Source organism: Mauremys reevesii, linkage group 21 (genome assembly GCF_016161935.1).
Source record: "Mauremys reevesii isolate NIE-2019 linkage group 21, ASM1616193v1, whole genome shotgun sequence".
Taxonomy (NCBI): Eukaryota; Metazoa; Chordata; order Testudines; family Geoemydidae; genus Mauremys; species Mauremys reevesii.
The window spans coordinates 23,154,576-23,176,875 of record NC_052643.1 but is presented as its reverse complement, the minus strand read 5'-3'; the positions used below and the strand labels follow the sequence as shown (position 1 = coordinate 23,176,875).

The 22,300-nt window shown below is 60.5% G+C and overlaps 1 protein-coding gene across 6 annotated transcripts in view; it reads left to right on the top strand.

The window, feature by feature from the left end:
* HSPG2 (heparan sulfate proteoglycan 2) overlaps window positions 1-22,300 on the top strand; it is a 164,102-nt gene that overhangs the window by 103,757 nt on the left and 38,045 nt on the right. For all 6 annotated transcript variants that reach the window (XM_039508939.1, XM_039508941.1, XM_039508937.1 and 3 more), the window contains 23 exons: window positions 498-633; window positions 1,903-2,054; window positions 2,429-2,567; window positions 3,219-3,358; window positions 6,054-6,192; window positions 7,147-7,298; window positions 8,060-8,195; window positions 9,083-9,234; window positions 9,637-9,763; window positions 10,146-10,297; window positions 10,657-10,795; window positions 10,979-11,130; window positions 11,527-11,665; window positions 12,536-12,687; window positions 13,878-14,016; window positions 14,708-14,859; window positions 15,246-15,384; window positions 15,781-15,924; window positions 16,698-16,832; window positions 17,352-17,533; window positions 18,154-18,346; window positions 20,431-20,610; window positions 21,375-21,635. In XM_039508939.1, the coding sequence (XP_039364873.1) occupies window positions 498-633; window positions 1,903-2,054; window positions 2,429-2,567; window positions 3,219-3,358; window positions 6,054-6,192; window positions 7,147-7,298; window positions 8,060-8,195; window positions 9,083-9,234; window positions 9,637-9,763; window positions 10,146-10,297; window positions 10,657-10,795; window positions 10,979-11,130; window positions 11,527-11,665; window positions 12,536-12,687; window positions 13,878-14,016; window positions 14,708-14,859; window positions 15,246-15,384; window positions 15,781-15,924; window positions 16,698-16,832; window positions 17,352-17,533; window positions 18,154-18,346; window positions 20,431-20,610; window positions 21,375-21,635 (3,532 nt within the window). The remainder of the gene's footprint in view (window positions 1-497; window positions 634-1,902; window positions 2,055-2,428; window positions 2,568-3,218; window positions 3,359-6,053; window positions 6,193-7,146; window positions 7,299-8,059; window positions 8,196-9,082; window positions 9,235-9,636; window positions 9,764-10,145; window positions 10,298-10,656; window positions 10,796-10,978; window positions 11,131-11,526; window positions 11,666-12,535; window positions 12,688-13,877; window positions 14,017-14,707; window positions 14,860-15,245; window positions 15,385-15,780; window positions 15,925-16,697; window positions 16,833-17,351; window positions 17,534-18,153; window positions 18,347-20,430; window positions 20,611-21,374; window positions 21,636-22,300) is intronic.

Genomic DNA, 22,300 nt, shown 5'->3' with positions numbered 1-22,300 from the left:
AGAAATGATGCAGACGTACAAATTGGATAATCGCAGTCAGTAAATCAGAACCTTTCCAATGATATCTCACATGAGCCATCTTGCATAAAGTACATCTGTTATGTCATAGTCATATCATAAGCATATTTTCATAACGACTATGGAGTGAACCATCACAGCATGCTTGTATGAAATAGATCATAATTATTGGACAGGGGTGAATATGGGGGTTCCAGGGTGCTACTTTGAGAGACAGAGTGCTACCCCCCAGCGGCCCAGCTCCCCCACAGGCCCTGTACCACCCAGACAAACCGCCAGTAACCAAGCTGGCTACCCAGCAGCCCCTTTCCCACTCAGCTGGGCACTGATCAACGGTCTCCTCAGCGGGGCCTGCTGCTGACCCCACACAATGGGGACGGGCTCCCAGGTGCCCTCACCTCTTCCTGCACACTTGGAGCTTGTGTCCGACGTGTGCCTCTGGGACCCCAGCCCTGAGCGCTCCCTTGCTGTGTTTGCAGTCCCGCTCGGAGCGCACCGACATCGCCACTCTGGTGATCCCCTCCATCACGGCCGCTGACAGTGGGGTCTACCTGTGCATCGGGACCAGCCCAGCCGGTGTCGGCAGTGCCAGGATCGAGGTGGTGGTGCTACGAGGTAGGGGCCCAAGGACGGGCTTTCACTGCTAACCACCGGCAGGGCTGCCCCGCCACATGCTGTGCAGCGCAGCATTGGGCATCCCCCATGTGCCATCCAGCTGGAGGGGGTGTCCCTCCCCAGCCCAGGGCAGGGCTGAGGGAGGGGGCAAGGCCCCTGCCTTTCAGCTCCAGCAGCTTCTCTCCAGCTGTTGGTGCTGCCAGGACTTTAACAAGAGGCTCCCACAGAAAATCCCCCTTAGCCTGGGCTAAGAGGAGGGTCTGCCCCCAAGAGAGGGCTCTGCAGCCAGCCTGTGCTCAGCACATGGAGAGTGGAGCCCAGGCATGTAGCCCTGAGTAGCCAGACCAGTGAAGAGCTTCCCAAGTGCACTGTCCCCCGCAGGCTGCCGGAGCTGGGTTATTAGCTCAAGCATTGATTGGCTGGCAGGGCTGTCCCAAGAGCCCAGCTCAGTCCCTGCGGGGACCCATTCAGGAGCGTTGTCCCAGTAGCCCAGCTTGTCTGTGGACTCCAGCTGGTGGAGGCTGGAGTCACTCGGGCTGCTGAGCACAGCATGTGGCTGGCAGGGTAAGAAGTGAGACTGGCGAGCTGCCGTGTGGTGTGGTCCCTCTGCCCCAGTTGGTGGGACTGAGGCTGCATGACTGAGCTCTGGGGGCAAATGCTTGAAGGAACCCAGCTCAGTCTCCCCCTGTTTGAGCTTGTGCCAGTAAAAGCCCATGGCCCAGCTGCTTGTGTGAAAGGGGGTGGGCGTGAGCAGGCCCACGCGGAGCTGGCAGCATGCCAGGGGATGGGGTGCTGGTGCCTGGCCCAGCCCTGATCGCAGAGCGTGGGCTGCCATGATCCCACCCCTCAGCCTCTTCACCAGGGAGGTTCCTGGGGCTGCCACCAGGGCACTGTGGCATTTGAAGTAAGTGACCAAGTGGGAGGTCAGCCTGGGTGAGTAAATAGATGAGATCAGCCGGAAAAGGCCAGGCATCTCCAGCAGTTGGCCTACAGGACCCCAGCACAGCCAGCCCCCTCCGGGAGTGCAGGAAAATGAGCCATTGCTAATGCATTTCAACTGCCAAGGCCACCTTTCTGCTCTGTGGCTGTGCAGCACCTGTCCCTGACTGGGCACCTGCAGATAACGCTAGCGATGAATCATTCCAGGCTAGGCTGCAGTAGCTGGGCATGAGGAGGTGCGGGCTGCATTGTGTGACAAGCTGCCAGGCTTTACATGAACTCAGCCATTGATCCGTGCTAAGCTGATTTACCCTGTTCTGTCTCTTCCAGCCTCGGGCGTGGTGCCCCCCATCCGGATCGAGGCCTTGTCGTCTTCCATCGCTGAAGGACAGACCCTGGATCTGAAGTGCCTCGTCACAGGCCAGGCACCAGCCACAGTGATGTGGTACAAGCGGGGGGGCTCTCTGCCGGCCAGACACCAGGTACAGCTGTAGGAAATCAGTGTGACTCCATGGACAGCTGTGGAGCTGCACCAGTTCACGCCAGCTGGGGAGGCAGCCCGTGGCACTGCAGAGCCCCTGTATGGACTCCCTCGGGTCCTGGTACAGATGCTCATGGCTCCCAAGGAGGCTTTTCCTTATCCCAGGTCAGGCGGGCAGCTGTGTCAGTCTCTGAGAACAGGGAGACGGGAGGATGCAGAAATGAGAGGCCAGTAGTTCTCAGGCTGAGGCCCAGCGAGTCCCTGGGATCTCTGAGGGGGCTGGGCAGGAGACACAATGGGGCTGAGGGTTAAGCTCAGGGCTGTTTTCTTCTCTTCCCCCTTGAATTCCCTCTCTCCCACCCATCTCCCTGCCAGGTCTCCGGCTCCCACCTACGCATCTCTCAGGTCTCGGCGGCCGACTCGGGTGAGTACGTCTGCCGCGTGAGCATCGGTGCCAGCTCCCGCGAGGCCTCCATCCCAGTTACTGTGCAGCACAGCGCCGGCTCCCCACACGGTAAGTCTGAGCTGTGTGAGCTGGCTGGCCTGGGGGCAGGAGCTCCCTGCGCTTGTTCCACTGGTACCAGGGGTCCCTGTGGACGATGCACTGGCATCCACTGGGTAAGGGATGGCTCTCACCTGCTGCGTCCCCAGGCATGTGCTTTCCAGACAATGCCTTGCCCCTTGCAGTTCCTGCCCCCTGCACAGGGCAGGTTTCAGGGCCACCATTCCCCTTCCACAGGTGAGTGGAGGAGTCTGTGCAGGCTGCTGGGAGTGTGCCACAGGGATCGGCTCTCAGGGACAGTTGCCCTGGGTGCTTTCTCCAGGGGAACCAGCCTGGCAGTGGCACGACCAGGCAGCACAGGGGTTGCTGTTGGGGGTGGGGGGATGGGGTGTGTGTGGAAGTTTCTGCTGATCTCTGGGAGCAGGAGCCCCCCACAATGGATCTGCCCTGGAGGGTGAAGGGCGAGCCGTGGGCTGCCTTCTTCCCCTGGGTGTTGCCCTGTGGTCCGTACAGCTGCCTTGCCAGTCCCGGGAGAGCCGCGCTCTGACCCTGTGGGGCTGCGGGCCGGGCAGGTCATTTCCACTCCCCCAGCCAGCACTGCTCCAGCCTGGCTTTTGGTGATGCTCCGCTCTTGGCTCTACCCCTCCCTCTCTGTTCTTCCAGCCCCCCCCATCCACATTGAGTCCTCCTCCTCCGCCGTCACCGAGGGACAGACCCTGGACCTGAAGTGCCTCGTCACAGGCCAGTCGCCAGCCACAGTCACGTGGTACAAGCGGGGGGGCTCCCTGCCGGAAGGCCACCAGGTAGGGGGCCAGGTGGGACCACGGGGGCTGGGGCTGGGGCTGGGGCCTGTGCCAGCTCGTGCGGAGCTGGAATGCCCAGGACTCAGCAGTAGCTGCTTGGGGATTCCTTGGGGAACCAGTAAGTCCACAGCGCTGCCTCCCAGTAATGTAGCACCTGGCACCCCGCACCATTGTCCAGCTTACCCACAATACCTTGCTCCTCATGCTTCTGGGATTGTCTCTCCAGAGCCCTGCCCCAAGAGGGAGAGGTTACCGTTGTGACGGGTTCCTCCCGGGGTGCCACCTCGAACTGGGGTACCACTGAGCCCCCCAGGCCCCCAGCCCGGGCTCCCTTTATACTGTACTGCTGTGACAAGGTTCCCAGCCCATATACAGGCAGGTACATGCAGATGGGAAGAGTCCAGCTAGGGAACTTCCCAGCTCTTAGGCACGCACCCCTTCTAGAGCGTCAGCCCACAATGAGACCGTCTTGTGCTGCACAGGGCAGCGTAAGCCCATGACATTCCCCCCTCCGCGCTGTGGAGAGGAATATACAACAGCTTCCTGCCCCGAGTTATGCATCCCACACACTGGTTTTAAACAAAGCAAAACCAAGTTTTTTGGGTTTTTGGAGGAGTGGTAGATACGCTGGAGGGTAGGGACAGGATACAGAGGGACCTAGACAAATTAGAGGATTGGGCCAAAAGAAATATGATGAGGTTCAACAAGGACAAGTGCAGAGTCCTGCACTTAGGACGGAAGAATCCCATGCACTGCTACAGACTAGGGACCGAATGGCTGGGCAGCAGTTCTGCAGAAAAGGACCTAGGGGTTACAGTGGACGAAAAGCTGAATATGAGTCAACAGTGTGCCCTTGTTGCCAAGAAGGCTAATGGCATTTTGGGTTGTATAAGTAGGGGCATTGCCAGCAGATCGAGGGATGTGATCATTCCCCTCTATTCAGCACTGGTGAGGCCTCATTTGGAGTACTGTGTCCAGTTTTGGGCCCCACACTACAAGAAGGATGTGGATAAATTGGAGAGGGTCCAGCGGAGGGCAACAAAAATGATTAGGGGGCTGGAGCACATGACTTATGAGGAGAGGCTGAGGGAACTGGGATTGTTTAGCCTGCAGAAGAGAAGAATGAGGGGGGATTTGATAGCTGCTTTCAACTACCTGAAAGGGGGTTCCAAAGAGGATGGATCTAGACTGTTCTCAGTGGTAGAAGATGACAGAACAAGGAGCAATGGTCTCAAGTTGCAGGGGGGGAGGTTTAGGTTGGACATTAGGAAAAACTTTTTCACTAAGAGGGTGGTGAAGCACTGGAATGGGTTCCCTAGGGAGGTGGTGGAATCTCCTTCCTTAGAGGTTTTTAAGGCCCGGCTTGACAAAGCCCTGGCTGGGATGATTTAGTTGGGTTTGGTCCTGCTTTGAGCAGGGGGTGGGACTAGATACCTCCTGAGGTCCCTTCCAACCCTGAGATTCTATGATTCAAGTTTATTAACTACAAAAAGATACATTTTAAAGGGATAGCAAACAGATCAAAGCAGGTTACCTAGCAAATAAACAAAAACCACAAACTGAGCTTAATATACTGGCTATGAAGAGCAGATCCTCACCCAAGTGATGATACAAGCAGCTGCAGACTCCAAAGGGGCAAACGGCACTAACTTACAGCTTGGAATCCCCCGGGGTTCCAGTCCCTTTAGCCTGGGTCCAGAACTTCCTCAGGTGTTTCCAGGAGTCTCTTTGGGTGGGGAGTCTGTGAAGAACCATGATGACGTCACTCCCCTGCCTTTTATAGCTTTTGCATAGGGTGGGACCCCTTTGTTTCAAAGCTTGGTTCCTATGCAAGTCAGTGGAAAAATACTGATGTCCCAAGATGGAGTCCAGCATCAGGTGACCTGGTCACATGTCCCTGTAGTGTCACAGCAGCCTCCTCAGCAAGGCTCCCCAGGTGGGAAATAAGCTTCTTCTAAGGCCTCTTGTTTTCTCTAACGGCCCTTCCCCACCGAGCTTTTCAGAATGAAGCATCTTGTCTAGTAGGTGTTCCCCAGGTGTAAACACAGATACACAGTCAATATTCCTAACTTCAGATACAAAAATGATACATGCACACAAATAGGATAATCATCGTCAGGAACTCATGACCTTTCCAATGATAGCTCACATGACTTACCTTACATAAAAGACATCACAATTATGCCATAATCATATCATAATATCCCTATGAAGAATATGGGGTGCAGTGTCACACCGGTGTCCCTGGGCAGCCCTTCGCTAGCGCCCCACTGGCACCCCCAGCCCCACTCCCCGGCCATGTGTGGGTGGAGGGTGACGCCCTGGGAAAGACCGGCCCAGATCTCCATGCTATCCTGGAGCTAATGGGGCAGCGCAGCCTGGCCTGTGAAGCGGCTCAGGCTCCCTGCAGACTCAGGCTGACCGTGCCTCGGTGGCACTCAGGTCATGCGTTCACGATTTTCTGTGCAACCTTCCCAGCAAGAGACTGACTCTTTTAGCTGAACTCTGGAGAACCACTGCGAGGTGGGGCCATGCCCCCAACCCGGCTAGTCCTTTGCCCCACACGGTGGGGGAGGCTGCTTTGGCTGAGGGACGCAGGCGTGGGGTTAGCTCCCCCAGCGGCTCCATTCCGCTTGCCAGTTCCATTCTCTCCTCTCACAAAGCCCCATTGCTTTCCTGCCCCGTTCCCCGCCAGGTCTCCGGCTCCCACCTGCGACTGGTTCGGGTCTCGGTGGCCGACTCGGGTGAGTACGTCTGCCACGTCAGCACCAGCGCTGGTATCCAAGAGGCCTCCATCATCGTCACCATCTACCACGCCACCGACTCACCCTACTGTAAGTGAAGGCAGTGCCTGGCACGGTGCAGCCTGGGCTGGCCTGGAAACCCTGGCTCAGGCGTGACCTCAGGCCTTAGGGTTCAGGGCAGCTGCTCCTCTGCCTTGCTGGCAGCTGGGCCCAGCTGGGGTGCATGGGGCGGGAGGGAGCGGGGCTGAGGAGGTCCTGCAGGGAGCCCTTTGGGGCAGCCCTGCGGGGGGGAGGAGGGTTAGGCCAAGGCATCTCTTGTTTCCCAGGAGATGAGAAGAGCAGTGAGGAGCGGAAGGAATCTCCTTCCAGGCTGGCTGTGGCCATGAAACAGGCCAACCACCACTGGGCCGGGGGGCTCCGGCTAGCATCTAGTAGGGAAGTGCCCAGATCATGGAGACCGCCATCCTGATTGGCACCCCTGCCCCTGGGGCAGCAGGCTCAGCAGACGCTGAGGAGCAAGTGAGCTGCGGTGCTGATCTCCCTTCGCGCCCCAGAGGGAAAGGGAGGCTCGTTTGGGCTGCTGGAGGGAGAGGCTGCATGGCCTGGGCATGGAGGGGGCTCAGGAGACCTGGGTTCTAGCCCCACCTCTGCCCTAGCTTGCTGCATGACTGAAGCAAGTTACTTCACCTCCCTGGGGAATCTGCCTTGGGTTCCCCCATTTGGCCAGTGCTTTTCCCTGTCCTTCGACATTTGCAGCTGGAAGGAGCTTCACGGCCTAGAGCCTGGGAGCAGAGGCTACTGGCCATGAGATCAGAGCACAGAGCTCCCACGTGCCAAGCAGGAGGCGCAGACTGTCAGCCACCTTGGTCTCTCCTGAAAGCCAGACGCTCAGCTCTTTAGGCTCTGCTGACAGAGCTCCTGCTCCGGCAGCGGGGACTGGGGGTGGACTAGCCGCTTGGCAGGCTGTTTCTATCTCCCAATTCCTCTGCTATGAGAGGGGACCTCTCCCCCAGCTCTAACCCCCCTTCCCCCTGGTTCCTCCAGCCTCGGGCGTCGAACCCCCTGTCCGCATCGAGTCTTCCTCGTCCTCCATCTCTGAGGGACAGACCCTGGACCTGCACTGCCTCGTCGCGGGCCAGGCACCAGCCACAGTCACGTGGTACAAGCGGGGGGGCTCCCTGCCGGCCAGTCACCAGGTAGGAGATACACACGCCAGACATGATTGGGGGTTCCTTGGGCAGGGAGAGTGGGTCTGGCGGGGTTGTTTGCTGCAGATGGGCCCATCTCTGGAGGACGTCCATCTCCCTCCAGAGTTATCTGGTTTCTCACCGTGGTACCCTGGTTAGTACTTGGCAGCTCCATGGGGAAACTGCCCAAGTCTGCCATAGCCCAGTGCTGCAGTGGTGTGGGAACAACCTGTCACGGGTCCACAGGCTGGTGCTCTCACATGACTCGGGAACAGTCCCTGGGGTGGCCCCCTTCAACATGTCAGCCCCTGGAGGGTCACACGCACTCACTGAGGCCCACACACTAGACAGGGGATGGATCACTTGATGATTCCCTGTTCTGTTCATTCCCTCTGGGGCACCTGGCACTGGCCACTGTCGCCAGACAGGATACTGGGCTACATGGACCTTTGGTCTGACCCAGTGTGGCCGTTCTTATACAAAATACTATGAAAAACTCCCACTCGGTCACATACATAGCTCCGGTCACCCCGCCTGCGCTACCCACAATGCACTGCTGCTCCCAGGGTGGCAGGGCAGTGGGACTCGGGTTGCTCTCCTAGGAATGGCGACCGGCAGAGCCCTGGCTAACAGGCTGGGATCGTGGCAGCCCTGGTGCGATAGGCCCTTGTGGGGGGAGGGTGCCCTCCCCTGCCCTGAGGAGATGTTATCAGAGCCTTGATGTTAGATGTGGGGTTTGTCTCTCGCGCTCCCGGCTCCTTGCCCGCCAGGTCTCCGGCTCCTACCTGCGCATCCCCCAAGTCTTGGGAGCCGACTCCGGCGAGTACGTTTGCCGCGTCCGCACTGGCACCATGGTCCAAGAAGCCTCCATCATTGTCACCATCAGCAGCGCCGAGTCTTCCTACTGTGAGTCCAGGCAACAGACAGCGACGGCCGTTCTTCCAGTGTCCCACAAAGGGTGGCTCCGTACATCCGTGGCAGGCAGCCTGGCCTAGTGGACAGAGCACTGGACTGAGGATCTGGGTTCTATGCTCCCTCTGCTACTGACCTGCTAAATTTCTCTGTGCCTCAGTTTCCCCTCTGTTTAGCTCTTCGGGGCAGGGCCTGTCTCTCACTCTGTGTCTGTGCAGTGCCCAGCACAATGGGCCCTGATCTCAGCTGGGGCCTCGGGTAGCTCCTGCTATAGACAGTAATGATGATGAGCGCATCCCTCACTGCTGAAGGCCTGTGGGGTGATGGCTGCTGAGGCTCCTTTGTGGGGAAGAGCCCCCTCCCCCACTGTGGGCTGCCCTCCCCATGGAGCGTACTGGGGTATTGAGCAGACGCTTCGCTCAGGGCAGAGACAGGATCAGGTGCCACCAGAGACCCTATTTAAAGGGGGGATGGGGGCACGTTGCAGTCTCTGCTCCGGTTTCCCCAGCGTAGCCTGTCTCATGGGCATTGGCCTTGGGAGAGTGGGCGTTAGAGGCAGCCTCCCCTGTATATGCGCATGCCTGAAGCCCTACATGTGGGGAATCCAATCCCCTGGGCAGCGTCCTGCTTGTACAGTACAGGGGCATCCTGCAGGGATCAGATTGGAGGCCGTCCCCTTTAGATTTCAGAGGGAGAGAGGAGGGGTTCAGCTCTGGGAACATTTCCTATCGGCGGAAGCCCCATCACTGGGCTGTTTACAACTGGGGTGGGCTGGGACCGTGGGACCCTGGAGTCATTTCCATCTCCACTTGCTGTGGGGGTATGACATGCCAGAGAATTTGCTGTCAGCCGTGCCCACCCCCATCTCTGGGCTCTTCCAGCCTCGGGCATGCGCCCCCCAATTTGGATAGAGCAATCATCATCCTCCGTCACCGAGGGACAGACCCTGGACCTGCACTGCCTCGTCACGGGCCAGGCGCCAGCCACAGTCACGTGGTACAAGCGGGGGGGCTCCCTGCCGGCGGACCACCAGGTAGGAGAGCGAGGCTGGGCTAGCGGAGAGGTTCTGTCCAGGTTCCCCTGGGTCTGAAGGATGTGGCTATTGGGTGAAAATGGCAGCTCTGGGAATGAGCTGGGCTCTGTCCTGCTGCGGGCTGGCTCCACGGGGGTCCCAGTGCAGTGGCAGGACCCCTAGTCGAAAGGGCAGAGCCGGGAGCAGCATTCTCATCCCTGGCGGCAGAGGAGTTGGGGGCTGGGAACGTATGTGGATAGGAGGGCGAGTCCTGCTCTGCCAGCTGACCAGCAGGGGATCTGGGAGCAGCAGGCGCAAGCCTGAGCCTGATGGAGGCCAGGCAGGCAGCCCCGTGCTGTGTGATGCAGGGGTCAGAGGACAGCGACCTCTCTGACTCCGGGCTCTCCGTGACCCGCCCTCCAGCTCTCTGGCTCACACCTGCGGCTGGTCCAGGTCTCGGCGGCTGACTCGGGCGAGTATGTCTGCCGCGCCGGCACCAAGGAGGCCTCTGTCCTCGTCACCATCCAGCAGAGCAGCAGTATCTCCTATCGTGAGTTGTGTGTGGCCACCGTGCTCTCCTCTTCCCCAGGGCGGAGGAAGCTCGGTGCCCTCTGGGGAGGCGCCTCTAGTGACAACCCTGACCACCCGCAGGTGCTGCCATCCAAGGGGAGATCTCAGCCCCCCAACGGGGTGACTAGAACTGATGGGGTGGCTCTGAGCTCCCAAAGGGCGAGGTCTGTGGGTTGTGGGACAGGCCCCTGGGGAAGCAGCTGGAGCCCTGAACTAGACCAGACAGGGCATTCAGGAGCTCCCTGCTGGTGCTGATCCGGCCCCAGCCCTGGGAGACCTGCCCCCACAGCTCTGCTCCATGTCTTCTCCATGGGAGGGAGCCAGATCCCACAGCTCCAACCCTCTGCCCTTGGTCCCTCCAGCCTCAGGAGTCACCCCACCAGTGAGGATCGAATCTTCCTCGTCCTCCATCGCCAAGGGACAGACCTTGGACCTGAACTGCCTCGTCGCAGGCCAGGTGCAGCCCAGAGTCACATGGCACAAGCGGGGGGGCTCCCTGCCAGCCAGCCACCAGGTAGGAGACATGGGGGGCCTGGCAGTGTTTCCAGAGGGCGTTTCCTGGGCCTTGGACTCCCTTTGCCCTCCCAGGAGGGGCTCTCGTCCTGGCGTTTCTTGGGATGCTGTCTCCTCCCGGCCGGGCAGTGAGGCTCGGCTCCGGTGTCTCGGGAAGCGGAGGGACCCCCTGGGCCAGGAGAGCTCAAGGGAGCAGCCCTGCCCAGGAGGCCCAGCAGGAACCCCGCAGCGGAGAGCCTGGGGAGGGGTTGCCCGGGGCCAAAGGGGGGTAAGGGAGTGGGGGGATCACTGGCCTCCCCAGCCCCCCATGCACTCCCTCTTCTCACGGACCCTTTCTCCATGTCATTCGCTGCCCGCCAGGTCTCCGGCTCGCGCTTGCGCATCCCCCAGGTCTCGGCGGCCGACTCGGGCGAGTACGTCTGCCGCGTCAGCACCGGCGCCATCACCCAGGAGACCTCGCTCATCGTCACCATCCAGGGCGGTGCCGGCTCCTCCTACTGTGAGTCTGGCCTGGGCTGGGCTGCAGGCACTGGGCTGGGCCGGGAAGCAGGAGGGAGCTGGCTCATGTCCCAGCCTGGGCTGTAGCCTCATGCGCCCTGCGGGGTGATCAAAGCTTGGCAGGGCACAATGTGTCCTTTGTCATCTCTGAGCTCTCTGTGCTGAGCCTCTGCTCCCCTTCCAGCTCTGGGCGTCACCCCCCCGGTGAGGATCGAGACCTCTTCCGCGTCCATTGCCGAGGGACAGACCTTGGACCTGAACTGCATGGTCGCAGGGCAGGCGCAGCCCAGAATCACGTGGTACAGGCGGGAGGGCTCCCTGCCAGCCAGTAGCCAGGTACAGGGGCTCGTGGTGGCTGGGAATTGATGGCCATGGCCCATAAATTCCCCCATGCTCCTAGGAGCAGCAGACCCATGGGATTTCCTGGCTGGGGCGGCGATGGGGAGAAGGTTGATATCCTTGGACAATGAAACTCACAATAGGCAGCAAATGCTTTGGAATCTAAATGCCTGGAAAAGTCCATGGTGTCTCCAGTCCTACCCCAGGAGGAGGCACAAGGGCTGCATGGGGCTGGGAGACGGTGGGGGTCGGAGACAGTCCGTGCCAGCCTTGTAAGGGCTTGTCCCACAGGCAGGGCTGGCTTTCCCAAGGAGCCCAGCTCCCCATGAGCCCCTGCCTGCTGAGCACAGCTCTCCTCAATGCCCCATGGCCTCTGCCCTCTCTCCCCGCCAGGTCTCCGGCTCCCGCCTGCGCATCCCCCAGGTCTCAGCTGCCGACTCGGGCGAGTACATCTGCCGTGTCAGCAATGGTGCTGGCCCCCTGGAGGCCTCCGTCATCGTCACCATCCCCCACAGTGCTGGCTCCTCGTACCGTACGTCTGAGCGGGCTGGGGCCCACATATGGAGGGGGCCAATGGGAATGGGACTCAGTGCCAGGGGCCCACACAGGCAATGGGCATGGACCCAGTGCTAGAGACCCGTGGCGGCCCAGTACCACCTCCCAGATTGTATCCTGCCCATCTCCATGGAGATGTCTGTTGAGATTGGCTCAGGGCCCTGGCCTGGCTTCAGGCATAGCAGGGGTTCACATTGGGGAGGGATAGCTCAGTGGTTTGAGCATTGGCCTGCTAAACCCAGGGTTGTGAGTTCAATCCTTGAGGGGGCCATTTGGGGATTGGTCCCCCTTTGAGCAGGGGATTGGACTAGATGATCTCTTGAGGTCCCTTCTAACCCTAATAATCTATGATTCTATGGGGGTACACAGGCCAGGAGCCCATAGGGATCGGAGACCCCCTGTGTGGTGAGGTGGGCACTGTGGGCTGAGGGATGGGCCCAGGTGGGCACTATAATCCTAGGGCAGGTATTGGAATCCACTTTGGCTAACCCCAGTGCATTGTGGGAGGGCACAGACCCTGCCCCAGTGCTGGGTTAGCCATGTGGGGCAGGGTCCATGAGGGATGCTCCCCGGGGCTCTGAGTGCTGGGGAGGGCTTGCTTGAGACTGCACAAGGCGGGGCCCCGGGGGCGATAGGACCAAGGAAAGAACAAGGGCATGCTGGCCGCATGGCGGGGGTCCCATCACCGGGGGGCCTAGCGTGGAGTCCTTTGGAGCCGGATGTTGCCCTGGGAACCTTCCTGCCATGGCTTGGCCCCTGCCTGGGGAGATGGACGATGCTGCCTTTGCTCCTTGGCACCATGATGTGATGTTGCACCCGGCGTAACCCTCCTTCTCGGCTCTTCCAGCCTCGGGCATGGCGCCCCCTGTCCGGATTGAGTCTTCCTCATCCTCCATCGCCGAGGGACAGACCTTGGACCTGAACTGCCTCGTCGCGGGCCAGGCACAGCCCAGAGTCACGTGGTACAAGCGGGGGGGCTCCCTGCCAGCCAGTCACCAGGTACAGCAGCAAGCAGGGGGCTGGGCTGAGCTCCAGGTCGGTTTCCTTGGGCCCTGCTCCTGGGAGGGCTGTGTCTGGAGGCTCCCAGACAGAGGAGCTGCCCCAGGCAGGGAGACGGGCTTCTGGGCTTTGCCAAGAGCAAGGAGACAGGTGACTGAGTCGCTCCGGCCGAGGGAATCAAAGCAGCAGTGGGATGCTTAGGGAAGCAGCAATGGCAGCAGATGCCCCCCCCCCCCGCCCCCCGGGAGCAGGGGGCCTCAGGACTGCCTGTGGCTGCGGACTCTGGGAATCAGGCCAGGCTGCTACTTGTTTGCAGCTGACACAAATATCGGAGGAGTGGGAAACAAGAGGAGGCCAGGTCACTGACACAGAGCAGTCTGGATCGCTTGGTAAACTGGGCGCAAGCAAACAACATGCATGTTGATATGGTTTGATGTAAATGTATTCATCTAGGAACAATGAACGCTGGCCACACTCACAGGATGGGGGGCTCTATCCTGGGGAGCAGGGACTTTGAAAAGATTTGGGGACCATGGTGGAGAGTCAGCTGAACATGAGCTCCCAGTGCCACGCTGTGGCCACACGAGCTGAAGCAATCCTGGGATGCATGAACAGGGGAATCTCAAGTAGGAGTCGAGAGGTTATTTTACCTCTGTGCTTGGCACTGGTGTGACCCCTGCTGGCAGCCTGGCTCCAGTTCCGGTGCCCACAGTGCCAGAAGGATGGTGGTACATTGGCGAGGGTTCAGAGAAGAGCCACAAGAAGGATTAAAGGGTTAGAAAACACAATTTATAGTGATAGATTCAAGAAGCTCTATTTTGCTTAACAGCGAGAAGGTTAAGGGGCGACTCGATCAGTCTACAGGTATTTACACGGAGAACAAGCCTTGAATAGCGGGCTCTTCAGTCTAGCAGCGGGAGGTCTGACATGATCCAATGGCGGGGAGTTGAAGCTGGAAATAAGGTGGACAGCGAGAGCAATTAACCACTAGAACAATTGACCAGGGTCGTGGTGGATTCTCCAGCACTGGCCATTTGTAAAGCCAGATGGGATGTCTCTAGAAGCTCTGCTCTAGGATTTATTGGGGGCAGGTCTCATGGCCTGGGCTACCCAAGGGGACCGGCTAAGTGATCACAATGGCCTTGGAATCTATGTTTGTCCTGGTCTGTCATGGACCCTCTCCCTGCCAGGTCTCCGGCTCCCACCTGCGCATCCCCCAGGTTTCGGCAGCCGACTCGGGCGAGTACGTCTGCCGCGTCAGCACAGGCGCCGTCACCCAGGAGGCAGCTCTTGTCATCACCATCGAGGACAGCACCGGCCCATCGTACTGTAAGTCTGCCCAGCCTGCGCTGAGGTGCTGCCTGCGTCCCAGGAGAGGCAGGGCTGGGCCCCTGCTGTCGCTGCCCCAGGGGGCCATGGCCTCTCTGGCAGGTAGCCAGTCCTCTAGCACCAAATCCCGCCAGCCTCTCTACAGGTAGGTGGGCTTCGGGCATGCCCTAACTCGGGGCTGGTGCCTGAGATGGGAGATGAGTGATCTGCTCCCAGGCCGACTCCCGCACAGCTCCCTGCCTACAAGCAGCAGTGTCTGCCTCTTGGAGTACTAGGAGCCAGGCTGTCCTGGGTTCGAATCCTGACTCTGCCATAGATTAGCTGCATGGCCATGGCCTTCCCCTCTCCTTGCCTCAGTTTCCCCACCTGCTGAAGGGGGTGATGATCCTGACCAGCCCCAAGGGATTGTGAACCTTCGTCTGCAAAGCGCTCTGAGCTCCTGCTGAGAGGGGCTGTAGCCACACATGTAACCTGCCAGCAGGATCAAGGCTGCAGCACAGGTCCCGTGGAAAGGCTGGGAGCCCCTTGCCTGGGTCTTCTCAGAGCTACCTGCACCAGGCCGTCTGGGCTGAGGGGCTCCTGCTACAGCCGCGGGGGCTGGGGGTGGACTAGCTGCTTTGGCAGGTGGTTTCTATCTGTGTGAGGGGACCTCTCCCCCAGCATTAACCCCCATCTCCCACGGCTCCTCCAGCCTCGGGCATGGCACCCCCCATCCGGATCGAGTCTTCCTCGTCCTCCATCGCTGAGGGACAGACCCTGGACCTGCACTGCCTCGTCACGGGCCAGGCGCCAGCAACAGTCACGTGGTATAAGCGGGAGGGCTCCCTGCCGGCCAGTCACCAGGTAGGAAGCAGCCCAGTGCCTTGCGGCACTTTCTTTCTTTTTCCTGGGGAGTGTGGGGAGATCTTCCCTGGACTGATTTGTCCTGGGGGACAGAGGGAGCTGCTTCTTCAGTCTCCACAGCGCCGTGGCCGGGGATGTGCCTGGCTCACTACCCAGCAGGGCTCCGTCGGTGGCCCGGCTGCCAGCTGAGGTTGGGGAATCCAGGTACGATAGACAGTTGCCAGTGAATGGGGGAGCACTCCCTGACTGGGCCACCCCATGGGCTGGGGGTAGCCGTGGGTCTGGCCCCACGGCAGCTGTCGGAAGTGGGATCAGACTTTCCCAGGTGTTGGCTGCAGACAGACGCTTCAGCCCTTTCTCTCCGATTCCTGGGCTCTCCCCGCCAGGTCTCCGGCTCCCGCCTGCGGCTGGTCCAGGTCTCTGCAGCCGACTCAGGAGAATACGTCTGCCGTGTCAGCACCAGCGCCGGCCACCACGAGGCCTCCATCACTGTGAGCGTCCCCTCTGGCACCAGCTCCTCCTACCGTAAGTCTGTCTGGCCTGCTGGTAGGTGGGTGGTCCCAGGGCCGTGGCTCAGGGCTCCCCAGGGATAGGCTCAGACAAGCGGCTGAAGGTGTTTCCTGTGGCTCTTCGCAGCACATATTAGAACACTGATGCCATTAGTAAGCAAGCAGGGGGCTCTCACTCTGTTACTAACCAATTGCAGTTGATAAAATAATAACACTCGGTTAGTCATTTTGCTGCGAGAATGAGATCGAGATAATTTCCCATCAGACTGTTTCAGTCGGACTCTCTAGTGCTCTAGGAAATGAACTGATGGCGTCACATGACTGGGGCTTTTGGGGTAACGCTAATGGCTAATTTGGCTCCTGAGGTCTGGGTGTCACGGCTCTAACCCCATTTGCCTTCTCTGCCTGGCAGGTCTGCAGAGCCCCATCATCTCCATCGAGCCGCACAGCACTACTGTGCGCCAGGGCGAGGATGCTACCTTCAAGTGCCGCATCCACGGTGGTGCCCGGCCCATCAATATCACCTGGAAGATGGCCCCGAAGCAGCATCTGCAAGGTACAGAGCGGCCCCTTCTCACGCCAGCTCCAGCCGGCTTCCCTGGAACTGAGCAATGGTCCACTGCTGCCGATGTCCCCTCCCAGTGCCCTGGGTACAGTACCCCCACCTCCCGCCAGACAGGGCCTGATAGCCCCCCTCCACCAGCGTCCCTTCCCCCACACCTTGTTGTCCTCTCTCTGCCCCCACTTCTCTCCGAGATCTCATGAGCGCTAGCCCTGCTCCCCCAGACCCACAGCCCCTAGTCTCCTGTGGGGGCACTCCCATCCCCTGGCCAGGATGCTGGGCGGCCGTGGGCATTGTCCCTCTCCACTGCAGCAGCCGTCTGCAGAGCCTGTGTCATGCTGCCTTCCTGTGTGGGGCCATGGGGCCTGGACGCCCGTTAGGCTCTGCAGATCTGGGCTGCGAGCGAAAACAGCCCACCCTTCCCCTGGGCCAGGGACACATGGGCCCCTGCTCTAGCCATGGGTCCGGCTCCCTAGGCTCACGCTTGAGTGAGAGCAAACAGCCTGGGGCACAGGGGGGCTGCCAGGCAGCAGTGCTGGCTTCAGGGAAGCTCAGCTCCTCCAGTCCCAGCCTGTGCCAACAGGAGGCGCAGGAGCCTGGGTGTTCGGGGCGTGGCGGGGGGGAGCTCCCAGCTACTCCAGTCCTGGCCTCTCCCAGCAGGGGGTGCTGTCAGTGTTGCAGGTGTTAGGAATCTGGGTTTTCAGCAAGAGCTCCCAGCCCCAGGGGCGAGATCAGCTGTTTGCTCACCTGTGTCTGTCCCCCTGCAGACAATGTGAAGATCAGCCCCAATGGCTCAGTGATCACCATCTCCAGGGCTCGCCCCAGCAACCAGGGAGCCTATCGCTGTGTGGCCTCCAACCGCTACGGAGTAGCCAACAGTGTGGTTAACTTAATGGTGCAAGGTGAGAGGCTCTGAGTACAGGAGTGGGGACAGGCAGTTGGGATACCCAGCCTGGGTTCCTAGCTCACTGGCTGGCCCCGAGAGCCGCTGGCTGGCACCCCAGCACTGTCACTGTATCACATCAGGGTCTCGGTGGCGGGGCTGCTGCTCCAGGACGACCCCTGCATAGGCTGCCTTGCTCTGGCAATGGGGGTGGCTGTCCCTGGTGGAGCCTGGGGATATTCCTCGAGCTGGGGAGCCCATGAGCAGGGATGGGGGGGCCTTTGGGGAGGGGCAGGTTTAACCCCCCACCCAGCCTCCCAGCCTGGATTGCTTGTCCTTGTCGGGCCCACCCCCAGACGCCCCTCAGTGCTCAGGGCTTGAATCCGCTTGTGCAGCCCCTGGACTGCCTGAGCACACGCCCTTGGGGCAGCCCGAAGACAGTCTGCCGTGGCCAGCTCCCAGCTGCTCCAGGGGGGTTTCTAGCGGCTCTGGCTGGCAGGCTGTGCCCTTACTCCCCCCCTCCCCCGCACCCTCCCAGGCTATCCTACAGTATCTGTGATGCCCAAGGGCCCCGTGACGGTGAAGGCAGGCAAGTCCATCAGCCTGGATTGCCTTGGCATGGGCGACCCGCGCCCTCTTGTTCGCTGGAGCCGCTTGGGCATGAGGCAGAAACTCGAGCAGCAGAAGCTGTTGCCCCTGGAGAGCCAAGCAGTGCTGCAGGTAAGCTGGGCTCTGGGGCCGGGGGGAGGGAGCCCTGCACCATGGCACAGGCAACTTGGCCTTTATCCCGTCCACGTGGATCCACCACAGTCCAGTCCTGCCCTGCCAGGGAGCAGAAGTCCCTTTCTCAGCCAGCCATAGCAGGAGCTGAGCAAAGGAACCACCCCTGCCAGTCCCTGATGGGGCATGGGGCAGTTCAGTGCCCGCTCTGAGCCAGGGGGGCAGCCAGCCTGGCCTCCCTGTTGTGACTGAGCTGTCTGCCTGGATCGCACTGGGACAGGGACCTGGCCTGTCCTTCCTCGCGGCTGCTGGGCACAGACAGACCCTGGGTTTCTCTCTGGCTCCCACAGCTGGGTCCCCACGCAAGTGCCCCTAAATCCTGCCCTGGCTTTGGCGGATGCGAAAGGGGCTGGTGCCTTCTGCGCTCTGGGGCCCTGTCTTGCTGTCTGCAGTGCACAGTGCTGCACCCCTGGCCAGCTCGCCTGGCAGAGCGGACACGGACACGGCTGCGCCCCCTCCAGCAGGACCTAGTGCTACCTAACATCACTCCTGTCGCTCAGCCTTGGGGGCACGTGGCTGTGTCACACCCCACAGGCCTTAGGCTGCCTCTCTGCCCCCAGATCTCGGCAGCCAAGCCTGAAGATGCTGGCACCTACATCTGCACGGCCCAGAACTCCATCGGCTCCGCACAGGTCCAGGTGGAGGTGAGCGTGGAAGCTGCCAACAGAAAGCCTGGCGCCCCTGAGATCACAGTGAAGCCAACACTGACAGTGGTAGCTGGAGAAACCGCAACCCTCCAGTGCTCTGCTACAGGTACGTGTGTGCCGGGCAGGGCCGCTGGCTTCCCTGGCGCTGCCTGCTCCTAGGGCAGAGCTGGGGAGCAGCCTGCAGCCAGAGCCCCGAGAAGGGATGGGAGTTTGGGAGAGGTTCCATGGGAAGGCTGGGGTGGGGCCCACCTGATTGGGGGCACATATCCATGCCTCCTGTTCTGCCAGCCTCTGCTTGGCCTTCCCATTCCCCCTCCCTGGTCTGAGTCTCAGACCTGGCAGCTAAACGGGGTCAGGCCTGCTCTGTCTGCAGGTGGGAGATCACGAAGGGCGGCCAGAGGACGGGGTTGGGGGACCTCATCTCTTTGAGGCAATGCTCCGTGGGCGCCGCTCTGCGGTTGGCACCTCTCCACCCATCACACATCTCAGGGCACTTGGGAGCCACCACAAAACCCGTGTGAGCCCAGCGCCATTGAACACCTGCTGGAACCACTGCTAGCAATCCCGGCGGGAGCTGGGTGGGCTTCCGGGGGAAAGCCAGACCCTGGCATCCAGCAGAGAGGCGAGAGTGCTGAATTCTCCCTGCATTGTGGAAGGTGGGTTATGCCACTGAATGAGAAGAATGGAATAGACAGCTCCATTCGGGCTGTTCAATCAAGTTTCCTGAACTACAGACCTGACAGGGTGGGTACGGAAAGGCAAAGCTGCCCAAGGCGGGTACCGGACCTGTCTGCATGCACAGGGCCGACTTCTTTACAGTCTGCAGGGTTTTGATGGTTCCTGTTTATCTCACAGGACAATTTGTGGTTAGTCCACTTCCCACGGCACGTTTACCGTGCGGCCAATCGTTCTGACTGTTACTTTTCCATCCTCCTTCACGTTCCCCTCTACAAAGAATCACAACACATTTGACCTACTTAAAAGAGCTTAACTGGGGTTTAACCAAGTGTCTTAACCAAGTCATTCCATGTGCTCTGTGCGGCTGAGTGCATTTGAGATGGAACGGTTTCCACACGATGATTTATGTCTCCAGTGATACATTTCTTTGCTATTAAATTAACAATATTTTGTCTGCAACAATTCGTTTCACTTTATCCCTTGTTATGGTTTTATTACTACAGTATAACTTGTGAGTTGAGTAGTCCAAGCCAAAGCTCAAGCCAGCTGCCAAGACAGGTTACAGAAGGATCACGTTCATTCACTTCAGGGGCCGTTACCTTATCTGCTAGTCATGTGGGTCTATTTAGGCTTGGAAGGAGTAGATTTTTATCAGTAAATATCAGTACATGTCAATTTCACAATATACACACATACGGAGACACAGACACACACAGACACACAAACACACACAAATGTACACGCACAAATATTTCCATCAATAATAATTGAAATTCACAGCTAGGCAACGTGAGAAAAATGCTGCTTGAGAACTAGAGTTTGATTTCAGGCTGTGCACTTTGTTTTGCCACATGACATTGACAATTTGTGTTTTAACAGTTACAAAGCATTAACTTTTTGAGTCTCAGCATCGACTGTCATTAAATAGTTATTCTCTGACCCCCCCCCAGTGTCTGACACCCCCCCCCCATATTCTTCCACAACTGTGAAACTGGGTATGGATACAAACTGAAGCCAGTGCTTAATATGCCCCCCCGATGGTCTCCATCGAAGCTGTACAGCGTCGCATTCTGCCCAGCCACAGACATGTTCAGCAATACTTTGTTGCCCAGCCCTACGCTCCTCTCACTCACCGCCTTTTTGCACTGGCCAGGAGGGAAGCCTAGCTGGGAGCAGTTCCTGCAGCTCCATGGCCGTGCAGTGCCACCCAGGTCCATGGGGTGGGCCCCAGATCAGCAAGGGGAGGAGCGTCCTTGTGGCAGCCCCGTGATGTGGGGAGGGCAAAGGAGATCTCTCCCCAGCAGCCATCTGAGGCAGATGAAGGGAGCCATCCATTAGCATTGTATGTAGGAGTTAAGTTAGGGGCATCTGCCCAGTGCCCAGGCCCTAGCTAGCTAGCGATCCCCTCACACCCCTCTAGCCACCCTCCAATCTGGACCAGACGGGCATCCCTCAGGAGCAGTGTGGACGGCTCGCCCGGCCCAGCCCTTCACTGTCTCTTTGTCCCCGCAGGCGAACCCCCTCCCAGCATCCAGTGGTCCAAGCTGAGGGCCCCACTGCCCTGGCAGCATCGGGTGGTGAATAACACTCTGCTCATCCCCCGCGTGGCCCAGCAGGACTCAGGCCAGTACATCTGCAATGCCAGCAATGCTGCCGGCTTCACCGAGGCCTTCGTCACACTGGACGTGGAGAGTAAGGAGCTCCCACCCCACGCCCGGGCAGCTGGCACTTCACCTCTGACCTCAGGCCCCGTATTTCTGGGCCATGTCAGCTGGTGGGAGAGTCTGGGGGGGCTGGCTCGCCGGCGCATGCCCCGGGGGAAGGGGCAGGGTGAAAGATGGGAGCTGATGCCATGGGGCTCTAGTGGCTGAGATGTGTGCAGCCTCTTTGCGCCCTAGGGCTCCCTGCCCCAGGCGTGGGGTGGAGCGGGTGTTTCATTGGGGCACCAGGCTCTCGCTCAGAGCGAGCACTGATCACTGCCCAGTCAAGCCTGGTAAATGCAGGGACTGGGGGACAGGCCCCTCCACCTTGCCATTCCCTCCCCATTTCCCTGCAGGGTCTCGTGGAGTGACACAGGGCTGCCAGCAGGGGGCAGTGCCCAGGCGATAGCTGTGGGCAGCCGCCCTGGTTGGGCAAAGTGGGGCCCAAAATGGGGAGACTCTGAACCGGGGGTGCTGGGGATAGAGACCTGCTCGGCCCCCATCCCTCCTGCTGGCAGCGCTCAATGGCCCAAGCCATGGGGCCCCCATCCGCAGGGGAGATGGTGCCACAGCCGGGCAGGCCCATGCGCTCCAGCTCAGGCCTCTCCGTCCCTAGGCGGGGCGGGGGCCCTGGGGGTCACCGTGGGCGCAGGTGGGGCCCCAAACACAAAGCGCAGAGCAGCCACCGCCAGGGGGGCCTGTTTCAGGCAGCGCTGAGCTGGTCCCCTAATGCCCCCTGCACCTCTCTGCCCCCAGCGCCCCCCTATGCCACCAGCCTGCCCGAGGAGGTCTCGGTGGCGGCGGGCGAGGCGGTGCGGCTGCAGTGCCTGGCCCACGGCACGCCACCCCTGCACTACCAGTGGAGCAAGGCCAATGGCAGCCTCTCCAGCAAGGCCGTCCTGCGGGAGAGTGCCCTGCACATCAGCCCGACGGCGCCCGAGGACTCGGGGACCTACCGCTGCCTTGTCAGCAACCGGGTGGGCTCGGCAGAGACCTTCGCCCGGGTCAGCGTCCAGGGTGAGTCTCGGGGCAGAGCGCCCAGGCAGGGCCAGCACTGGAGAGAGAGTGGGGGTGGGAGCACAGTGATGCTCCAACAAGGGGAGAGGGACGGGGTTGCAGTGGGGTGGTCCCTGGTGGGGGCCAGTGGGGCGGGGGTGGAGTGACCCTGGGGAGGGGGAGGGGATGGTGGTGTGGCCTTGGGGAGGACATGGCAGGGTGGGGGCAGGACGGCCCCAGCGGGGAGGGGGTGGCAGGGGGAGGTGGTGCAGCCCGGGGATGGGGTGGGGGTGGGGCAGCCCCGGCATGGAGGGGGCGGCGGCCCCAGGGAGGGAATAGCGGGGTGGAGGCAGGGCAGCCCCGGCGTGGAGGGGGAGGGGGGGCGGAGTGGGGGAGGGGCAGCCCCCAGCGGGTGGCGTGGCGGCCCTGGGGAGGGGGGGGCAAGTCCCTAGGTTGGTCACAGACTTCGGAGCGGGTGAACAAGGGCACGTTGTGGCTTTGCTCCAGTTGGCACAGTGTGGGGCAGGCACAGTGTTGCCAGTCCCCGGGCACAGCGCCAGGGCCAGCTGACCCCACTGTATGGGCTCTGCAGCTGCCGGACCCACAGAGCCTCCAGCTTCTGCCCATGCCCAGCGTCTCCTGAACTCTCCCCAGCCCCACCTCAGCTCAGCCCCTCCTGCAGCCGG